This window comes from Notothenia rossii, assembly GCF_949606895.1.
Source record: "Notothenia rossii genome assembly, chromosome: 6".
Classification (NCBI taxonomy): domain Eukaryota; kingdom Metazoa; phylum Chordata; class Actinopteri; order Perciformes; family Nototheniidae; genus Notothenia; species Notothenia rossii.
Genome location: NC_136909.1, coordinates 76,654,324 through 76,675,934, shown reverse-complemented (window position 1 = coordinate 76,675,934; position 21,611 = coordinate 76,654,324). Strand labels below are relative to the sequence as shown.

The 21,611-nt window shown below is 39.4% G+C and overlaps 4 protein-coding genes across 9 annotated transcripts in view; 1 reads left to right on the top strand and 3 right to left on the bottom strand.

Moving 5' to 3' along the window:
• Positions 1 to 1,847, bottom strand: part of LOC307044483 (transcription factor COE3) — a 67,217-nt gene extending 65,370 nt beyond the window's left edge. For all 4 annotated transcript variants that reach the window (XM_079689760.1, XM_079689762.1, XM_079689761.1 and 1 more), the window contains exons 1-4: positions 1,144 to 1,847; positions 699 to 855; positions 357 to 420; positions 9 to 64 (exon numbers count right to left, since the gene is read on the bottom strand). In XM_079689760.1, the coding sequence (XP_079545886.1) occupies positions 9 to 64; positions 357 to 420; positions 699 to 855; positions 1,144 to 1,271 (405 nt within the window). In that variant the 5' untranslated portion in view covers positions 1,272 to 1,847. The remainder of the gene's footprint in view (positions 1 to 8; positions 65 to 356; positions 421 to 698; positions 856 to 1,143) is intronic.
• Positions 1,848 to 8,680: 6,833 nt separating this feature from the next.
• LOC307042608 (uncharacterized protein) overlaps positions 8,681 to 21,611 on the bottom strand; it is a 20,072-nt gene continuing 7,141 nt past the window's right edge. For both annotated transcript variants that reach the window (XM_079686586.1, XM_079686585.1), the window contains exons 3-8: positions 12,686 to 12,775; positions 12,123 to 12,276; positions 10,973 to 11,065; positions 10,416 to 10,491; positions 8,832 to 8,889; positions 8,681 to 8,705 (exon numbers count right to left, since the gene is read on the bottom strand). In XM_079686586.1, coding sequence (XP_079542712.1) covers positions 10,439 to 10,491; positions 10,973 to 11,065; positions 12,123 to 12,276; positions 12,686 to 12,688 — 303 coding nt within the window. In that variant the 5' untranslated portion in view covers positions 12,689 to 12,775 and the 3' untranslated portion in view covers positions 8,681 to 8,705; positions 8,832 to 8,889; positions 10,416 to 10,438. The remainder of the gene's footprint in view (positions 8,706 to 8,831; positions 8,890 to 10,415; positions 10,492 to 10,972; positions 11,066 to 12,122; positions 12,277 to 12,685; positions 12,776 to 21,611) is intronic.
• On the top strand, positions 13,728 to 18,983 carry LOC307042460 (serine/threonine-protein phosphatase 2A 55 kDa regulatory subunit B delta isoform). Of its 2 annotated transcripts, none has more exons than XM_079686335.1 (10): positions 13,728 to 13,970; positions 14,124 to 14,198; positions 14,707 to 14,804; positions 14,915 to 15,080; positions 15,198 to 15,310; positions 15,397 to 15,574; positions 15,685 to 15,849; positions 16,542 to 16,711; positions 17,066 to 17,157; positions 17,303 to 18,983. In XM_079686335.1, the coding sequence occupies exons 1-10, from the start codon at positions 13,922 to 13,924 to the stop codon at positions 17,580 to 17,582; spliced, it is 1,386 nt and encodes a 461-aa protein (XP_079542461.1). In that variant the 5' UTR covers positions 13,728 to 13,921; the 3' UTR covers positions 17,583 to 18,983. The 2 variants fall into 2 exon arrangements, with proteins under 2 accessions (XP_079542461.1, XP_079542462.1); XM_079686336.1 differs by having other exon boundaries at positions 13,730 to 13,928.
• LOC307042461 (BCL2/adenovirus E1B 19 kDa protein-interacting protein 3-like) overlaps positions 19,059 to 21,611 on the bottom strand; it is a 3,201-nt gene continuing 648 nt past the window's right edge. The window contains exons 2-6 of the mRNA XM_079686337.1: positions 21,336 to 21,507; positions 21,162 to 21,222; positions 20,946 to 21,052; positions 20,451 to 20,600; positions 19,059 to 19,669 (exon numbers count right to left, since the gene is read on the bottom strand). Of these exons, the coding sequence (XP_079542463.1) occupies positions 19,627 to 19,669; positions 20,451 to 20,600; positions 20,946 to 21,052; positions 21,162 to 21,222; positions 21,336 to 21,507 (533 nt within the window). The 3' untranslated portion in view covers positions 19,059 to 19,626. The remainder of the gene's footprint in view (positions 19,670 to 20,450; positions 20,601 to 20,945; positions 21,053 to 21,161; positions 21,223 to 21,335; positions 21,508 to 21,611) is intronic.

The window sequence follows — 21,611 nt, the reverse complement described above, 5'->3', positions numbered from 1 at the left end:
CAGCTTACCTGCTTCGTCATGGAATCGATTAACCGTATGTAAAGATCCTGTTCTACTCTGACGCCTGGGGAGACAAAAAAGAAGGCCACTTGTGAGTTTTGAAAAATTGCAATGCATTCAAACAGAACAAATAGAAAGCTCTCCCAAAAAAGTTAAAGAACATCTCGTAAAAAAATATCAACAGTTCAGATAGTTAGTACATTTATAAATACTGCTTTTATTATTAATATTGTAATATTTATAATTACTATTATGATTATTACCAATATTTTTGTATGTGGTTTTATACTGAAGGACAAACTCATGTCTGATATATCTGCAAGTGTTTGCAAAATAATAAAGACAGTTTAACTCACCATTGCTGTATAATAACTGTAGTTTGTAATGTATCCCATTGTTAGTTTTTTCACTGGTTGGTTCCTGCAGAAGACAACAGTTTGTAAAAATCAACAGAACATGCCCATCACCATCACATGTCTCTGTGTTGACAAAAATGCATACTTTCTGGGCAAGAAGAAGAAAAACAGGTTTAGTTTTTAAAACGACTCTCTGTCATCTAAAAATTGAGTTTTTAAAAAATCAATACGACATGTGACTTCCCCTTGGTAACCCATTGCCATTTCAGGGAACATCATTTCGATACATGTGCTGATTATGTACAGGGGTGCAGGTTATTTTTTCTCAAATACAACGCTTACTTTATCTTTCTCCACAAAGTCCACAAAAGCTGTCCTTTCGATCTCCACGGGCTGACCCTGTCTGTCATACAGAGCCAGGACGAAATGGAAAAAATTGGATTTTCTGAGGTTGGAAGGGGGCTGCTTTTCATAATGTGCCCGTGCCAAGCCGACACCGCTGCGGGGAGAAAACAAGAGACCATGTCGGTTAAGCACCGGACACCGGGGATACTAGATGATGGAGAAGCTGATGGAAACATTGGAGATGCAGAAGCACGCTTGAGTACGGGGGAGATTTCTTGATTTGTCACAATAATGGGTAATCTGATGTAATGAAAGAAGGGAAAGCCGAAGGGGGGGCATTTATTGGGAGACCGTAATTGATACAGAGTATTCAGGGGATTGAGGGGTCGATATGATGAGGAGGGAATGCGTGAGAAAAATCAGATGCTTTTGGCATGCGTACCTTTGGGCGGCTGTGTTTGCATCCACCACCCCAGCTGTGTGCATCCAGGAGCGGACCGAGTTCAGTCCGAGCGGTTCCTCCTTCATCGTCGTCCCACCCCGCGGTATAGTTTCCTGAATTCCAAACATTTAGGACAATTTGCGTGAAAAAGAGCCTCCTGCGAAATAAGGGAAATAAACCTCCAAGCGTGTTATCCTTTAGGGTTGGTTTTTTTTCACAGGATAAGTAGCGAGAGCCGATTCACACTTGCGAGGGAAAACCCGGTCCACAGGTCTTGCCTCCCTCTTCAGTCCGTCCGATGTGAACAATTCTCAAAGTGCTGTACTTAGTTAGAGCGGTATCCACAGACTGCAAAAGTGAATTGTTCAACAGACAAGATTTTTTTTTGTTGCTATTGTTCCTCTATGTTTTTTCTTTTTCTTTTTTTTGTGCTATTCACAGAAAAATCGATGGCAGTTGTTGTATGTTTGTGGGTGATGCTGCTCTCAAAGTGCCCACATCCCTGAAGCACCGCATCCAAAACCTTCAGGACTTCTTGTTGAATAAAAAACCCACTCCTGAAAAGGTGCTGCTGCTTCTCCACAAGACAAACACAGGCAAAGGCTGATCACCAGTGGAGGTGTTCCTTGTACACAGGAGAGGTGGATAAGGGGCCCTTTCGCGTCGTGCAGGATGGATGGGAACATGCAAAACTAAGCCCTCTTTCCCCGAGGACTGAAATCTTTCCCGGGAGCCAAAACTCTAAACCCACGGGAGAGGCGCTGTCAGAATATGACGCTGAAGAGGCGGAGCTTTGCCCAAATATGGAGCTCTGACGCTTCCTGTCAAGCAGTGGCGCTCCTCTGTACGGTGCAGCCCAATAGTGCTGCAGCCCGAGAACACTCATTCGCTCCACTTTTCCTCTTGCTTAGGCCCTATATGTGGTGAGTTTGATTTTTTTAATGATATGGAAAATTCGACCGGGTGTAACCATCACACATAATGAGAAAAAATATAAATAATAATACATGATAATAACTCGGAATTCCTTGCTTATTATTTCTAGCTGGCCTGATGATTGCAATTTCCGTGATTAGTTTTATTATTAGAATTAATAGTCTTTGACATATTTATTCGATTAAATTTGTGATTATTACAAATTGACTTGATGAGATTGTTTGTTCACTAACGCATCGAAAGCATCTCAATAGATACGTGAATACAGGCCATAAATCATATTTCAATAACAGCAGATCATGTTTCTTCATATAACTGATATATTTCTATTGTGCATGTTTAACTCCATGCTGCGGGTTATTTTACTGTAATTACAATGTAATTAATTTAACACTGATTTCACAGAATCAGACATGATTATACATTTATTAATTTACATTTACTTTTCATTGAAAATGTTTAACAACAGATGATTTACTTTTAATTGTTTTGCATGGCAGAGCAGAGGATTTATTTAATTCATGGCGTTAAGAATAACATATGAACAAAGTTTGAAACCCAGTTCCTTAGTATCCATATTATTAATGTGAAAACAAATCAATCCCACCGCTGTGCCATTTACAGAAGATTACTTTTTATGGGATGAAAATCAGAGCCACAGTGTCTCATGACATTAAACAAAGTTCAGGAAATCCATGGTTCTGTGTCTTCTTTATTTCATGCACGTCTTGAAAAATCAGTAATAATCAGAAACATCTTAATCATTTTTAAAGAGCCAACTGCCATACATGTCCGACTCTGTCCGAGAGGGGCAAGCAAGCAATTCGGTTCATTAGTGGTGAAAAGGAGGAGAGGATGGAGGGAGAGAGGGGAGGGTGCGAGGAAGAGAGATGTGTGCTATATCCTGAGCAATCTATCTAGCTGGTGCTGAGGGTTAATAGCTGCTGCCAAAGATAAGTGAATTATAAGCTGTTGCTTTCACCTCTACACAATCTATTGCCAAATTGCCCAGTCACAAAACGAGGGTGTGGATTTTATACTATTTTTATTATTTAAGAAAAATCCAAGATTTCATTTGTGGGGGTAAAAAAAAATCAAAGGGGCCCTTTTAAAAAATAAGTTTTTGTTCTATTACATTAAACAAACCGAGACGCATGTTGTAAATATTTGTGTCTGTTCTACCGAGATTGTACATTTCTTTTTAGCACACAACTCACTCTGCCTTTTTTTGCTGCACATTTTCAAGTCGCTTATTATAATTTAACCCCTGATTACACGCACCAAGGCGATTTAAATCTGATTATCAAATTAGGAGACTTTGAGACAAATCCTCTTAGATCTGATACTGTTGACTGGAGAAAGAAAATGGATCTCCACACCCGTCACGTAGGTAACGATGCTGTCCTGAAAGGGAGTTTTAAACCGTATTTGACAACAAATGCAGCTGCCCCGCTATTTCAGAAGATATTAGAGGAAAATGAATGCAAATCTGTGTGCAGGAGCCATCTGGACGTGGAGAGAGGGAGTCAGCTGCTCCACACACTGAGGCGCGGAGCCTGAATCCGTCTCAGCTCATTCTGTGGGATCATCTGCGTGGTGGGCTTACACCGTGGAAAATGCGCTCTCCATCATTAGGTGAAATGTTAGCATCAAAATAAAAGAAAATGTTGATCCCCGTTTATTTTAGTGGCTGCATGCATGACAACTTTGCACAGGCGTGGAATTAGAGGATCATAGTCACATTTTCTAATTTTTCACAACAACAAAAAAAGCTTGCTTCCTAACTGCACTCCTGAGGTAAGTGGGGGGTGAGGAGCAGGGAAACAAGTGCAAACTGTTTGCCTCATCTCTGCATCTTGGCCGCATTGAACCAGGCTGAATGCTCGTTTAAAATGACCGCTTGATGACACGGGGGGCTGTTATCTCTTTCTTCTATTCAGTGGGCACAATAGATGAACCCCTAAAGATTTGGGCTGGACCATTGATATAAAACTTAAGTCCCCGGGACGCGTGGCTCCCAATAAAAATGTACACGGTGACTCCGAAGACCTCCCGTCTCGCCGGGACGAGCTTCCTCCGTATTGAGGGTGACGTCTTCTTTTTTGTGTGAATTTACGGGGCGAGGCCCTCATGATCTCCTTAAATTTGCATGTAAATGGCGACATCAGCCGATACGCGTGCCAGGGGCCAGCGGGCCTCCCAGATGTCAAGGCAAAGTCAATCAGCCGGCCGCTGCCCAGCTGTCCATTCATGCACTTTATTGGGACAACACTTTCATCACGCTCACCTGCATTGTTTCCTAATGAAATGATTGGCAAAAAAGGAGGAAGAAAGAAATCTTATTAGCACGCACCAAGCAAGTTAGCTCACGGCTTTATCACAGAGATTGTTTTAAAGTGATCTTATTCCGATTAAATATTAATCAAATACGCCTACAGTTACGCATCACTCCAAACTCCATATGGAACAAATAGGCAGTCAGCCCACTTATTGTTTACAGCAACTCAATATTATTCCATTGTTTAGACGAATACTATGTTGTTTAGTTAAACTTTAAGTTATATTAAATAATTTATTTGTTTATTTAGGTGTAGCCATATAGTTACATGCCGCGCAAAGAAAATCTCAAATGTTCTTTAATGAGGGGTAGCCTACTGTCTTTGTTTAAATAATCATTTCACTTGTAGCTATTTTAAAGGGTCAACTTTTATATGTGTGATTTGAGATTTTTTCTCAAAAGTGGTGGAAAACAGACAATATTTACATATATGAGATCTTTTTCAATTTAAATTAATAAAATGCTTAATACCTCATTACAATGACAGACACCTTGCAAACTTTGTTTCCAGAAGCTATTAACGTTATAGGCCTAATAAACGGACGCGCGACACTTGATATGACATATTCAAATATCAAATTAAAATACAGTTTGAACGTTATTTTTTAATTATAGGGGTAAAACACAAATGGCCAAGAGTGATGAGATCAATCATGTAGGCTGTTCGTGTCAGGCAGTAATAGCTGATAGACGGACAGCGCCCCTCGTTGGTTACACTTGAGATCATTGTGTCGATATGAGGCAGCTGTGTTCCTCAGTGACAAGATAGCTAAATCTCAACATAGGTTTATCTAACACCCCCTCCCCGGCCCTATTAGCGGCCAAAATATTGTTGTTTATGGGAAGGACAAACTATATAAAAAAAATACTTAACCGAGTTTATTATAAACAAAATAAAAAACACAATACTGACGATTTAAATAAAAATAAAAAGCGTTTGTAGGCTATACAGCTAAAGACTAAGAAGAAGACAGCGCATTATTGTTCTAACATTTGAATTGTCACGTTAAGATAAATTGACATTTTTTAAACGCTAATTATTATTATAAATATTATTTAGAGTTGGCTTTACATTCCACGTGTGTTTCTTTTTGATATTGTAGGACTTTTCAAATAAACACAAGCACATTATCTGGTGTGACCTCACATTTCGTCACTAACTTCTGTCAGAGTGTTCATGTTAATTGTGTGCAGTGGTGAGTTCTGTCAAGGGCATTGCCCGTGCGAACAATTTGCATTTCCATTCTGCTGTGGAAATGATGAGAGAGTTTCAGCGCGGTTTAGAGCCTCGCGGCGCAGTCTGTGGGCGAATTACATTTAAAGAAGGCGAGAGAAATTAAATAAGAAACCGAGACCACTTCAGGGCTATTAACATCTAAAATATCCCCTGGAAATTTAGACCAAAATACACATGACCAAATATCCAGCATACCTACGCTCTTATGCAGCCACGTCTTGATTGTGTCCATCACAGCTTTTATAGGCCTGTCTAAAATTCTTTATTTAAAAAAAAAAAAACGTATCATGCCGCCTCACATTTCTCAGTGGCATTGATGGAAGTGAGGTAAATGTGATTATTCAGCCCTAAATCGGAACATATTAACTTTTAATATAAGCGCTCTAATACCAAACGGAGTGCACTCAGAAAAACGGTTGCAAAAATTGGACTTTAAGGTCATTTACAATTCTCATCAGTAAGTATGATATGTGCACATGTTGCATCGGGCAATGTGGCCTCCAAAACGGGAGGCATCAGCTTTAACCTTGTTTTTTTTTCTTGTTTTTTTTTTTTTAGAGCCCATGTGCATGACCACACAGGCAACAGCCTTTCCCTCAATACTCAAGAGAACTTAATTTGCCTGTTGACCCCTATGATGGAGCTACTGCCAACTTCCAGTGATACTGCCCCACCTGCAGGAGTCCCATAATTCTCAAGTCACTCATGTCAAAATGTATATTTTCTACATGTTGCATCAGCGCCTCTAATTTACTCCTAAAGGAATTGCCATCCTTAAGGTGATAAAACAAATGTAATTGGCAAGGTCTCTTTAATATGAGTGATGCAATTCATTATCACTATACATCTGAATTTTGACTTTTGTCAGAGATCTCTATTAATATTGGACTGTGTTACTATTAACAGAAATGTTAATTATGATGTCAAGATGGTGAGAGTCAAGGTGAAAGCTGCACAGCAATAGCTAAAAATAATCCATGCCAGCTAGAGTACAGTATGATCCTGCAGAGGAGTGCTACTGGCAAGGGACCTTTTTGCTGCAACAAAGAGGTGGAAAAGAGGAAGTAAATGAATTAGAGTACAAGCCAGTTTCTGTCTTTGTTTCATCCACACTTGTCCTGTCCCTATTTTCCAACCTCTCCCTTTTCCTTGCTATTGGAAGTGCTGCAAATTGTATAATGCTGGTCTTTGTTCTACAGAGTCAAGCCACATGAATAGCCGTCCTGAGCACAAAACACACTGACAAACTGATCATCTTAAAAAAGCAACGCCCTGGTGCTCACTTGGCCTACTTTCCACGGCAGCACTGGGACGTGGGAAGAGGAATAGAATTCAGGGGAGGATGTTCTTGCACTCTGGGAAACATTCAGTATAGTAAGTGTGATGCACATAAACATAGCCTTTGCATTGTCAACCTTAGACCGCATTTGCCCCAGATAACTAGTCCCCGTGTGCTAGACTATTCTCTTTGACTTTGCAATTGAAATCCTGAGAAGATTATGCCAAAGCTAAAAGAGGCAAACTCCAGGGTGGGATTTCAATTGTCAATTCCTGTTGGATTTTATAGCATTATGACATATAGTACACCATCTGCTACGCTTTCTGCGACTAGGTCTGCACAAGTGGAGCCTATTGATATGAACATCATTACAAGTACACCTATGGTTTTTTAATAGACAGCAATATTCAATCACTAATAATTTTCTCACTCTTTACCACAGATGTATGACCAAGCAGGTTACAAAGCACAAGGGTACATTAGGAAGGTGCAGGAAAGTAACCACTCCTAACTTTAGCTAAACAGACTTCCTGAAGCGCTAGATAATCTGGGGCTTCTATGTACACCGCCTAACCAAATGTCGACATCTGCGAGGGTGTGCATAAAGAAAAGCTCCTCAGAGAAACGGGGGATAATAATCTTAGTTCCCCTCACCTTCAGTTTGCCCATAGGGGTTTAAAATGGAGATGAAGAAATCCTATGTAAACATGCCAAGTCAAATTTTCACTTGAGATGTGACATGGAGGCAAAGGCCAGCCTTGGTGCATCACTAATGCGGTTCCACACATGAGTTTTCAGTGCCCCTGGATGTAAACAATTGATGTATTCAATCCGTGGTTTGAGAACTGACTCACTATGCACGCTTAGCATGTTTGAACATCTTTTTATCCATGACTGTACGTTTAGTGCATAGGTGAAGAGCCCGGAGAAGTCAACACAAAGCTTGTACACAATCACAATCTCTGTGCTCAGTAGCTTCAGCGAAAGTGAGTTTTGCTCTCCTGAGAAACATACAAAGTTTGAGCATCTGTTCCATCATGTAGTCTTTGTTGAGAAATTAAATATTGAACTGATCTAGTGTACCATGAATGTTTCACTCACATAGTGATTAGACAGACTGGAGAGGCAAGACATTGCAGCACTTTACACTCTACTTTAATACACTCTATGTGTTGTTGTTATTGTCTTTAAGTGTTCTCCACACCAGATTATAATGTTGTTGTAGAAAATGGTTATAATTGTTACTTCAATTAGGCTTAACATGCATGTGTAGTTCTAGTACATACTACCATACATGCTCATTTAAATGCAAGTTATGAATAAGTGCACACAAACACATTCATCCACTGAACACAATGAGCATTATGAGGGCAGTCCGGCTGATCGTGCACATCAATTTAATTGAAAAACAAAAACCACAAATTAGAGTTTTGTTTTTTATTATTCAATTATCAACTTGGTAGCATCTGTTCTTATATTTTTATGTTATTGTGCAGCATATAAAAAAGGTACTGATTTAAATTAGTTTTCTTGTTGGCAGTAAAAAAATCTTAAGCATAAAGGATTTTCTTTGTCATCATCTTTTTCTCCAAATCAACAATTGTCTCAAGGGTAAACCGCCTAATGATGTTTTTTTTAATACATTATCATTTTGGCTTAGATGAGTAGAAGAAGGTAACATGCGAGCAGGAGAAGGAAACGGTATCATCACAGAGATCATAAAATGGTGTCGTGAGTAGTCTTTTGTCCGGGACCATAGGAGAGTTCTGTTGCTAAAGGGAAGGACAAAAGCAGAAGGCGCCACGGGTATAAGGTTCCCCCGAGCAACAATGCTGAAAGTTTCAACTTGCAGCACATGGGTGTAACTTTAACTGGAATACTGTGGATCAAAGACTCACAAACAAAGTGGGTGGAAATGCTGGAGGAGTGTCTGTGCTCCAGTGAAGGACAGGTTCACTAGAGAGAAAGCGGGAGAGACCATTTATGAAACGCAGACCAGGCAATCAAGGCTAATTACTGAGGCTGTGTTTGGTGAACTCAAAGGGCAGCATGATTCCATTAACAAAATTGATGTGAATTATAATTTTCGCTTATTTGGGAAAATTAAATTACCCTACATACAAAATACGTGGTAAAACAAGCTTATCAGATATGAAACAACATAGGATTTAAATATTGTCACCGCTTCATGTGCACTTAATTGAGTGGAGGACACACAGAATATTTTGTATTGCGTGTCAAACATTCATTCCACACTCCTGTCTTGTTGTAGAAAGTGAGGGAATTATTCAGTTCCACTTCTTTAAATAAGAAACACAGCCGTGAAATTTGTGGGGCTTAAGGCAACTCATCAGGTTAGATCAGTGCAATGTGGATGCGTAACCTTTACACTGCAGTTGAACCTGCACATACACGTGTTATGAAAGGTCCCTGTGGCACTCTCCTCTTCTGACATGGATTTGAAGACTTGCCACTTTATTAGCTGCTAAGCCCCCAATACTTGTTCTATATAGTGGAGGCCTATGTTATGAGCCGGGATCTCATTGTCTTGCGTTATTAGAGGAAGAGTGTGCAGCACTCTCTTGTCCCCCCCGAGAGAATAGCCTGACTGTTTGAAGGGAAGCTACAAGTGCAATTTAACCCATCTTATTTACAATATGATCTGTTACAAGGACATCATCGCTGCAAGGATTCACATCTAATATATCCCCTCAATGTGATTCTTCTCTGTTTTTATTGATTTGGGAGAGTATTTTGTTTGATGTTCACTTGAGCCTTTAAAAAAAAAAAGAAATATCTCTGAATCTGTCAAGTTAGACTTCCGGATAAACTGAAAACGTCAGTGTTCTACACTCTAATTCAGTATTCTTGATATATATTTCACTGGAAACTTCTGGAATAAAATCCAAACAATTGCTTTGTTATTAAAAGGTCAAAACTGTTCATTAATAAATGTCAGTGGCCACTGAGTGCTTCATGATAATATCAACATCAGCTCAGGGAAAACAAGCAGTTTGTGATCATCACTCGTGTCAGCAGCACACACTTACCCTCCAAAATGGAAATTATCTATTGGCATTGAATAATAAGTGCCATAGTGCCATCTAGTGCTCACATTTGCACACTGAACAATGACAGACCCTGCATGCACATAAACTATATCTAACATATATAGGCATAAAGCCTTACAAAAGAGGTTCAAGTGATAGAGATATAAAACACAGTAAAGGATAGTGTAGTATTTACAATGATTGCTTGTGTGCATCAATGTGAGGTTTAACTACACTGAATGACCACTCTGAAGATGTCCACTCTTGGGGGAAATAAACTCGGAGACAAAGGTTTGCCTTCCAAGCCAGGTCTCTGACTACCCTCAGTTGTGGAAAGCCGCAAGGATAATTTTCTTCAGACAATGAGACAATGTTGAAGGCTGTGCATGCAAATTATACTCTGCAATCTAAATTACAAAGACATACACAGACCTCAAGTCATCAGGCGTCGTATCTCACTCATAGGGCCTCCTGGCTGTTAGGTTGCCAGAGGATGCTATAGAAACAACTGAACAGAAATAATAAGAAAAAACACATGAGCCAAAACAAGAGTGTTGAATAATTGATTGTGTTTGTCTTTGCTGTTTGTGTGTTTGAGTGTGTGTGTGAGAGAGAGAGAGTTAAGACTGAGGGTCTGGACAGAGCTTATGCCCCTGAGCAGAGCAGACACATCCACTGGCCAATGGTTTGTGTTAAAAACTGTCTGATGGACCAAATGTGGGGGGAAGGGTGTGTTTGTGTGTGTCGGGTGCATGTGTGAGGGTATTTACACACATGCCTTTGAGTGTAAATTGAAACAAAAATAGATGAGGACAGTAGCCGTGTTTGATTTGGTCAAAAGAGACACGATGAGCTCATGTTAAAATCATGACTGTTTTCGCATTCAGTTACATGGGAATAAAACAAAGTAAACATTTCCAGGAGACAAATGCTTGTTGTTAAACGGCTCAGAAATAGGTATGTTGTAAGATGTTAAAAAGTCAATATACCTTCATTTTGTCTGTGCTGGTAATGAGCCATATTTTCTGGGGAAAATGGCTGCTTCTCCGGAGGCACCATGTCTACTGAATGTGGCCCTGATCCTGGATAAAACAGAAGGCTCACCAATCAATCTCTCCAGGTTGCCCACAGCCAGAGAAAGCAGCTGCACCACATGTTTGCCTTGCGCGATAGCGACAAGTTAACATACGGGCAGCACAGTAACCATCCACAAGCAGCCTCTAGCTGTCTTATAATGAATTCCCACCGGGATGGGGAACTATCAGAGTCAGTGGTGTTACTGGAGGCTCGGAATAAAGTCAACACCTCTCCTTATACCTGATGAAGCTACGGCAAGGCAGGAAACACACTCATACACACACATGCAGTCACACAGCCACAACACTGAACTTGTAAAAATGTGAAAAATTGAATGTAAACAACAATTAAGCTGTACGGTTTGTTAAATCACAAATTAGTTAGTTTGTTATGTTTTTAATAGTGTGCTGTTACTCAAGGCAGCTATTTTTTACACTGTAATTAATGAGTTGTATACATTGTAAAGACCGTTGTAGAATTCAAAACAACTTGTTTCAATTATTTCTGAGCTATATTAAGCATCCCTTATTCTGTCCTTACGTATAGAATATTAACCACACTTCATGATGTCAAATCGAGCTGGTTTTTACTGTATCCAACAAGTAACATCTGCACAGCCTCATCAGATAGAGGTAAAAGCCACTGCAAACCCATTAGGTGAAGTGTGGAATTATACAGGGCTCCTTGTGTTGAAGTCAAGGATGTTTTAAAGATTTAAGCGGTTCTTGAAATAACGATGGTGTTACAACAGTGGTGATGGATCTGTTTTTAATGTAAAGGTAAAATCCCTACATCTATAAACTACTAATTGGATTATTAACTATATAAGTGTTAAAGCTTACTGGGGTATATGTTTAAAGAAACTTTGCAGCAGTTTGATAAGCATTTTGGGGAACACATGTATAATGTACAATTGTTACACTAGTTCAAATATGTGCCCTGTGAGCATTTTTAATGTCACAATTTTTTCTATGAATAGCCAAAGACCATCCAGCTTGTATGTTTACAGCAGGTACAAGTTTGCCCACCTTTATATATAGATATTGATATAGTCTTCCTAACCTCCAGGCCTCTGCTCTGCTGCTCCCCATGGGACGATGTGAGTGATGAGAGGAATGTGCAGCTCGGGAGATGCTGGGGAGAAGGTTTTGGTGAAATTTGGTCCAGGTCTTTCTGGGTGCATCTCTATTTGTTCACTTGGCACCTCCAGGACAATCTGCAGATGCAGCAAACAAAAAGTTTAAAACCACTATGGAGGCAAAACCAACTGTGTGTATCCAAAGCCTATAATCACAGTGGCTTAAAACGAGGACAGGTGATTAACTAGCTTCAATTACACAAGGGACCAGTAATATTTGGTTAAAAATGAGCACCATTTGTTAATGACGCCTTTTGGGCCACTATGCTATTTTTGGATAAAAAGTAAAACAAGAATATACTGGCAACTGCAAACAGGAGATGTTTTTTTCTTATTCCCTTCCTTATTTCAGCTGAATATAGTTTATATTTGAATAGTGTATTTATATCGACTTGTTAACAGAAAAGTACATACTTCTGTTTATTCTGTTTTATCCACAGAAATGTGGCCCAGATATTACATATTCTCACACTTCATCAGCACTTACCATTTTTGTATTTTTCTGAATGTGACTTTTTCCCCCTATGGGCTATCCTCCTCCTCCCAATTCTTGACAAGGCAAACCCTTCAGAGAATGCTGTTTAAAGAAAAAATAATCATTGAACTAAAAACAACTACCGAAGCTACAACATATTTTTTTCGATTTGAGCATAATATTCTCACAGAAATAGAGAAATAATATAGATATAAATGGCATATTTACGGAATCTGAGCAGCAATGGGTTGAGCAGAATATGAAAAGATAGTTGGATGGATAGATAGATAGATAGATAGATAGATAGATAGATAGATAGATAGATAGATAGATAGATAGATAGATAGATAGATAGATAGATAGATAGATAGATAGATAGATAGATAGATAGATAGATAGATAGATAGATGAATAGACAATACAACATAGGTTGTTGTCTGTGAAATAGAGAATGGATGTGTTTGCATTCAGTGTAATACATATAGAAGTGGAATATACCAAACATGTATAAACTGGATTTTCATAATTTCACCACTAGATGTCACCCACTGACCACAGAATAACAACTGGTGTACTTGTAAGGTGTCACATCATTTTGAGTTAGGAAGGACCATTGATTATCTAACATTAACAACAACCAAGCAAAACAAAAAGTGTCATCATAAATAGTATAAATTGTTAATATTTGTGTGAGTTGTGTGCCCTGGGCCTACTTATATGCCAGGACTTAATAAATTACTTACATTATGTACATTTATGAAACGTAGATGGCCAAAGACTTAAAGATAAGATAAGATAAGATAAATAAAGATAAGAACATTTTAATGCTGTTTATGCAGGCTATTTTTTGTTTATTTGGTTTTGTTGGCTTCAACATCTCGGTGTGAATGCAATCTGACCAACCTATCATAATCTGAATTGGATTTAACAGGCTGCATAGGCAGGTATTGATATATAATGTAAACACATAAAGTTAAATGCATAGAAAAGCCATGCTGGATGCACATTTAACAATATGATGCTCAGGAGGATGGATGGAGCCAGGATGTGGCATGTGTGCATGACGTCATTTCTCCATGTACTGTGCGCCATTTTGGAAGAAAAAAATCTCGGATAATTTCCGTGGTCTTGACAGATCTGGACCCGAGTCTTCACACTGATTGTGGATGCTATCTATTTCTCCGAGCAAGCCTCATTGGTTGATTAAGTTTCGCAAGCCGTGTACAGCAAGAGCTGCTACATGAAGCAATGGCGGGTAAGCTACTTTTGAAGGGAGGCAAAGGACCCACCTCACTTGGTGTGTGTGATGGCCTGAATCTGCAAGTTAGCTAGCCAATGTTAGCGCTGGCAAGCTAAGTTGCTAGTTGTCAAACTGTGTCACTGTCTGGTCATTTTATTGTCAGACCAAACCCGAGTCACACACAAACTAACGCTTTGTTATTTTCTACAGGAGTTGCAGGAGGAAATGATTTTCAGTGGTGTTTCTCTCAAGTGAAAGGAGCGATAGATGAAGATGTTGCGGAAGGTATGTAGCTAACGTTAGCTCGGCGGCTAGGCTAAAACGATGGGAAGCTAGCTTGATGGTCTGATGATGAGGATGCTCTGTGGGCTTCACATGAGATGCACGATAGCTGGATGTTTACACATGTTTTAATATTGGACGGCTATTGTGGGTGCTGCGATGCTGTTGGTGGATCAGTTGCACAAACGCCCTTTCCTGTGCATTACTGTGTGTCGCTAGCTAGCTGTATGCTAGGTGGTGGCTAAGCTATTAAAGGGGAGCGACCGTGTCCATGACGTCAATGGGCTGCGTCCATAAATTGTCTAGTGACATCATGCTTGTTTTCATTCATTCATACTTCAATGGGTGTACATGTTGTGTAATTTGACACCGTGTGCCTGTGATGCTTTATTCCAGTGAATTGTCTCTAGTCTGTAGCCTAACACAGTAGCATGATGGTTGTTGTCATCAGAAATATGATGGTAAAAACTGAGCTATAAAGTGACTCACTCTGATTTCTGTGCATTTTCAGCTGACATAATCTCAACAGTTGAGTTCAACTATTCTGGAGAATTACTTGCAACTGGAGATAAAGGAGGAAGAGTAGTGATATTCCAACATGAACAAGAGGTAAGGCTCACATGGAGTGAGTGTGTTCATCAACAGCATTTTGTCTGAAGTTATATCCTGACTGACTGCAATAACAATGTTTAAACCACATGACTTGTGTTTGTTTTCAGTCAAAGAATCGTCCACACCTGCGCGGGGAGTACAACGTCTATAGCACTTTTCAGAGTCACGAGCCAGAATTTGACTATTTGAAAAGTTTAGAAATCGAGGAAAAAATTAATAAAATAAGATGGCTACCCCAACAAAATGCTGCTCACTTTCTACTTTCGACAAATGGTAAGAGTTTGTTTTCTATCTATTTGGATAATTTGGAAATGTTAGTATTTGAAACTAAGATGCAACTTGAACCCTGTCCGGTAATTGTTGTCTCCTCTTCTTATCTATTTTTGTCAGATAAAACTATCAAATTGTGGAAAATAAGTGAAAGAGATAAAAGAGCAGAAGGTTACAACCTGAAAGATGAAGATGGACGACTTAGAGACCCCTTTAGAATCACCTCTTTACGGGTATGTGTAATCATTCGTGAGACCCGTCTAATTTTTGAACTGTTTTTTTTTATATATTGTCTAAAAATGCATGTTGTTTGTTTCAGGTACCAGTACTGATGCCAATGGATCTCATGGTAGAAGCAAGCCCACGGAGGATCTTTGCAAATGCGCACACCTATCACATTAATTCCATTTCTGTAAATAGTGATCATGAAACGTACCTCTCCGCAGATGACCTAAGAATAAATCTATGGCACATGGAAATCACAGACAGAAGTTTTAGTATCCTTTTTCGTCATCAGAAATACATCTATTCGATGTGTGGCTTATAGTCTCTGCATTGTATCATGATGAAACATAAGACTGCTTGTTCCTTAACAGTGCGTTCCCAGATATTGTAGACATCAAGCCCGCTAACATGGAGGAACTGACAGAAGTAATCACAGCTGCTGAGTGCCATCCACACCAATGCAATGTATTTGTGTACAGCAGTAGCAAAGGCACCATCCGCCTCTGTGACATGCGAGCAGCGGCACTCTGCGACAGGCACTCAAAGTGTAAGTATTTCAACTGTATGCTGCAATGTGTAGTCAATCGATAGGTGTTGAATAGAACAATTCATTAATAAATACTTTTGATAGATTTGTTACTGTAATATTGCCATTGTTTGACATCCAGTATTTTTTTTGAAAAACAATTTATCTAAACTAATATGGTTGTGATAATAATAATAATAATAATAATGCATTTTATTTATATAGCGCTTTTCACGACTCAAAGACGCTTTACAATATGAGGGAGGGTAGACAAACAAGGACAGGCAAACAAGTAAGTATAGTAAAATAAATAAAAAGGCAGTCAAGAGGAAATTGATTGAGAGGAGGGGGGCTTATGGGTAGGCAGAGTTGAAAAGATGTGTTTTGAGGCGGGACTGAAAGACTGTGAGGGACTCAGAGTCACGGAGATCTTGGCGGAGGGAATTCCAGAGCCTAGGAGCTGCCACTGAGAAGGCTCTGTCCCCAAAGCTGCAGAGTGTGGATGTGGGAATGGATAGGAGTCCGGCTGCGGTGGATCTGAGGGACCGTGGGGGTTGATAAGGAGTGAGAAGATAGATATAGATAGATATTCATTTTTAGTAGAGTTTTCTTTTTCATGCCTAGATTGTGTTATCTGTTACCTATTATTAAAAAGACAAAAAAGGCGTATCAATTTAGGACTAAGAGTTTGGGATTTTCCATCTTTGTTTTAGTCTTTGAGGAGCCAGAGGATCCGAGCAGCCGATCCTTTTTTTCTGAGATCATCTCCTCCATCTCGGACGTGAAGTTCAGTCACAGCGGACGCTATATGATGACACGTGACTACCTCTCCGTCAAAGTGTGGGACCTCAACATGGAGAACAGGCCAGTGGAGACGTATCAGGTGCATAAACATACTTCTCTAGTGACTTCCAATACAACATGTAACCATGTGTGTGAGAACAATAATAAGCAGTGCCTAAAACAATGATCTCTGATCTGAGGGACTGTATCAATAGCTATTTCTTACATAGACTGAAAAGCACTAAGTTCTATTTTTGTGATCATGGCAATTAAGTCAGGACTTTCCCAAAGTGATATAACATCAAGCATGTGGTGCCGCTACCCCTCCCCTGCTACTTTACACTTTTTCTACCAATTTCTTTCAACACCAAGTATTGCTTGAGTCGATTTACACTTCAACTATATCAACGGCTCAAGTGAATATTTTTGCTTAAAGTTCTGCGTTATGTTTCAGGTCCACGAATACCTTCGCAGTAAGCTCTGCTCCTTGTATGAAAACGACTGTATCTTTGACAAGTTTGAGTGCTGCTGGAATGGCAGTGACAGGTATGTGTGCAAACGCTTGTACGGCTTTGCTTTTTAGTTGTTTATTATGTTTCTAAATAATAGGTTTTTACTATATTACTAACTTATTTGACGTTGTGTTTGGTTTTCTCATGTTTGACAACTGTTTATTTTCTCTCTTCACCAGTGCCATCATGACCGGCTCCTACAACAACTTCTTCCGAATGTTTGACCGCAACACCAGGCGAGACATCACACTGGAGGCGTCCCGGGAGAGCAGCAAACCACGGGCTACGCTCAAACCGCGCAAAGTGTCCACCGGTGGCAAGAGGAAGAAGGATGAGATCAGCGTGGACAGCCTGGACTTCAACAAGAAGATCCTCCACACTGCCTGGCACCCCAAAGATAACGTGATAGCTGTGGCAGCCACCAACAACTTGTACATTTTCCAGGACAAAATCAACTAGAAGATTTGGGGCTCCAGAGGATAGGGCTTTTACCGTACCTGTGTAGTTAAGCCTACTACTTGTCTATCTGTATAAGAAGAAACAGCCTCGTTGTTCTCCTGGTGAAGAATTCGAAAGCACGCGTCTACTTTTTTTGCCACAGGAGGTTGATCCATAGGCCTGTTTTATTTTGAGTCTGAGCTTAGGTTGTTTTTGCCTTTGGCACCAGGGCAATCGACATGCCACCTGACCCAGAAAACCCAATTCGGGTCTAATTGACGGAATGGCACTCCCTAGAGGTCAGGTCAAACTCTTGAACGTTGGTGTTTGTGTTGACATTTTAAGCCTTCATTTCATGATTTAACGACAGAACTCTTGGAAGCCCTTAAAATGACGTCTTGTCAAAGTTGTAACATCATCTCAAAGATTTTGGGCTTTCTGAAGCACGGATTAATGGCCAATAAGCCTAACTGTAACATTCCCCCCATTGGCCATGTATTCAGGCCAAACTACAGGTGGAAGAGGCCATGCATTTGGAAAGTGGACTTGTTTCTTTTCTTTCCCCTTCCTCTTACTTTACCCAGTAAATACGGTGACATAATTTCACTGACTGTATCTACTCAAGTACACCTTGTCATCCACATAATAAAAAGAAACTAAAACTACAGATGTGTTTTTAAATTTAGAAGTATGTATTAAAACATGTTTATTGCTTTGCATGTTTTTATGTTGTAGAGAGGTGGAAAATGTCCAGTCACACCACTGTCTTTGAGCAGATCAAGCAAAGTTGTTATTGAAATACCATTTGGGGCTACCAGTTTCAGAACCACTGTGGGAGACAACTGATAATGTGTTGGTGTCAAGAGATTAATTTCTTGTTTTTAACCATGTTTAGGGTGTAGGCTGGAAACTACATGGCACAAGATGGGGCCCAGGACAAAGGGAATCTGCAGCCTTAATACCTACTTCTATCAGTGACAGCTACTGTACAAGTTATGTCCCCAAACGTTTTACAAACCTCATGTGCATTATTTGTAAATCCTATTTTATAGAGTTATGTCCTCATACTGCTGCTATATGTGGCTGTCTATGAAAACACAAAGGAGGAAATTGCACACCCTACAGTTTATGTAATAAGAGTGCCTCCTAATCATGTAATAAATAAGAAATTCAGACAGGCCTCATACATGTGCCCTTACTCATTTATTAGGGATGTCACCCAAACTTAAACCGTATTGCAAATGTGGATCTTATCTCCGTAGTTGTGAATGCAAAAATGAAGGTTGACTACACAAAACATATACTGATGACATTAAAACAACACATATTAATGCATTGTCTTTGTCCATTGATTCCTAACATGGTGGCAATGTATTCACTTGTTTATTATTTTGACCAAAGTTCAATAAAATTTTAATTGTGTTCATCTGCATGTGGTCCTTTCCTTAATAAATCCATGTTTTTGAATACTGGTTAAAAATCCATCAGGGCCATATGTGTATTTCCAACTTTTATTGTGTAGTATGATCAATATCGTAGACCATATCAGTCCTCTTTAATACTTATCACAATTGCAAATAATTGAGCAAGCAATAATAGATGCAGTCACGTTAATACGAGGCTAATGATCCATAAGAAAACAAATAAAAGTTACATGTCAAAACAATTCCCTTTCTCCAAAGCTGATCTTCAAAACTCAGATAGTGTATCCTTTCAAATCAAAGTGATATCTCATTGCAAAATGAAAAAGGCATGGTGTACATTATATAGTTCCCTAACGTGCAGATTTAAGGAGCAGGAAGCAGCAAAACGGCCATCTCCAGGCCAGAACTAGGACTACAGCAATGAGCGGAGGATAGGTCACTGTTGTGTTCAGGAGTAAACATCATGAGACAGCAATGACAGATCCTTAACTCTAACACAGGTGTGAGTTAAGAGGGGCCCTCAATGAAATTTGACCGTGTCACATGGCCACCTCCCATTGATCATCAAAAGGTCGCATTTTAAGGCATGCCGAGGTGGTCACATGAAGGTGACATGGTGTCGCAACAGACCACCGTCCTACTTAGTAGGTGCTGTGGGAGGTAAGGCGCTTCCCAATGTATATCCTAAAAGAAGAGAGACAAACATGTCAAAATATGGTACACAGAACAAAATATACAAAAAAAAACAGAGGGGAAACACTGATGCTCACATTTGAAGGCTCTACTTTATCAGAATAATACAAACACATCTGTTCCATGTTACGTTTGTCTTAAGTAATTAATAAACATACATATTTACCATTGATTACTGCTGGAACTCAACATAACCTTCTGACAATGCACATGACAAAGGTATAAATAGTACACTACTATGAGTTATATTTACCGTTTTCCCACTAAATATGATACACTGAACATGAGAAAAAAATATAGGGCTGCCACTTTCTACAGGGTATTTGAGTTTTGGAACTGCTTTTTGTGTTACTGCAATACTGTTATCTTCTATCCTACATATGTTTAGAGGTACAACAGTTGTCCTGCAATAAAACATGTAAACACTACACTGGAATCCATCACTCTGAAGTAATTGTCAGGCCATTTAATGCAGAGACTAACACTCGACAACCACTAAATTATTCATGGTGTGTGGGTGCAGTTAAAGGTCTGTTTGCATCAGTGATGTTTCAAAACAAAATGGAAAACTAGTCTATATGTTCATGTATTATTATATGAAAAATACCAAATAAATCATGTCAAATTATTTGATTATTTAAAAATTGAATGTGGTAAAAATCTGGGCTTTAAACATTTTTTTATAAATCCTTTTCCAATGTTCTGCAATGTTTTTAGTTTTTCTGAGTTACTGTAATATTGCCATAGCTAGAGATGTAATTATGAGGCTTACCCTAGGCCAACAGCCAGTATGTGAGAAATGATTAATGAAGGAAGGAAAAGCTTCAGAAAGTCAGCAGAGAGAACGCCTCCCTTCTTCATGACGCTGGTGTTCCTGATGCTGAGAGAGGTCGTGCGGTTAGGGTACTTCAGCAGGAACTCCCTACAGAGAAGCACATCAATGTTTCACTGTTATGAATACATAGAAATCAATGAGTGCCAGTTTATTATCACATCAACACCTCTACTTACACAAACAATACAGTAAGAAATCACAGTCTCAGATATATATACATAGACTAATATGTGTAAGAGATTATAGAGCTTTCTATTTGTTCGCTAACCATGTTCCATTATTGTTATCACTGCCATTTTCTCATATGTGTTGATTAGATCATAATTGTATTCAGACGGTTTAATAGTCATCAATCATTTGCATCTATAAATACCTAACAGCACATTTTTGTTATAAAATAATCATACTAAGAGTTACCACATGACCACTTACTTTGGTGGATTGTTCTCAGGTCGACTGGACCAGTCCCAGATCCAGTCAGCGTTTTTCTTCATAATGTTCTCCACTTCCCATCTTCTTTCCTGAAAGTCTTCATCTGACTGAAAACAGTAAATGTGGAAAATCAAGCAACAACTTGGCCATAACTGATATTAAATAAAGCAACATTATGCTGTCAAACACCATATGAAATGTTGATTAAAATTGTACCTGTGAGCTGTTTGTCTCTGATCCTCTACACAGAAGAAGAGGGGTCTGGGCTCTAAGAGGGCTAGTGTGAAGGAGACAACACAAAAAGGTCAGTTAAGAGTGACACACAGATGATCAGTATTACACAACATACAAGTAAAACAAAAACTGTGCTTCCCTTCCCCCATTACAAACCTGTTGCACTGAGAACTTCCTCTGGAGCTGTTTTTGCCTGACTCGTGCTGTGCATCGACCAGCATTTTCTCCATTTCACACTCCTGCAAGGACATGGGGATTTGTTCCTGGCTTCCATGATGACTAGTGTTTTGAGAGCCATTGCCACTGAAATTCAGCTCAACCCAGGAACCTTAAATCAAAAACATAGTTTTAACACATTGCATTTGAAGGGTATCCATAATGGCATCATTGGTCTTTGTTTTGTCCCCCTGGATGTGTATTATTGTAAATTAA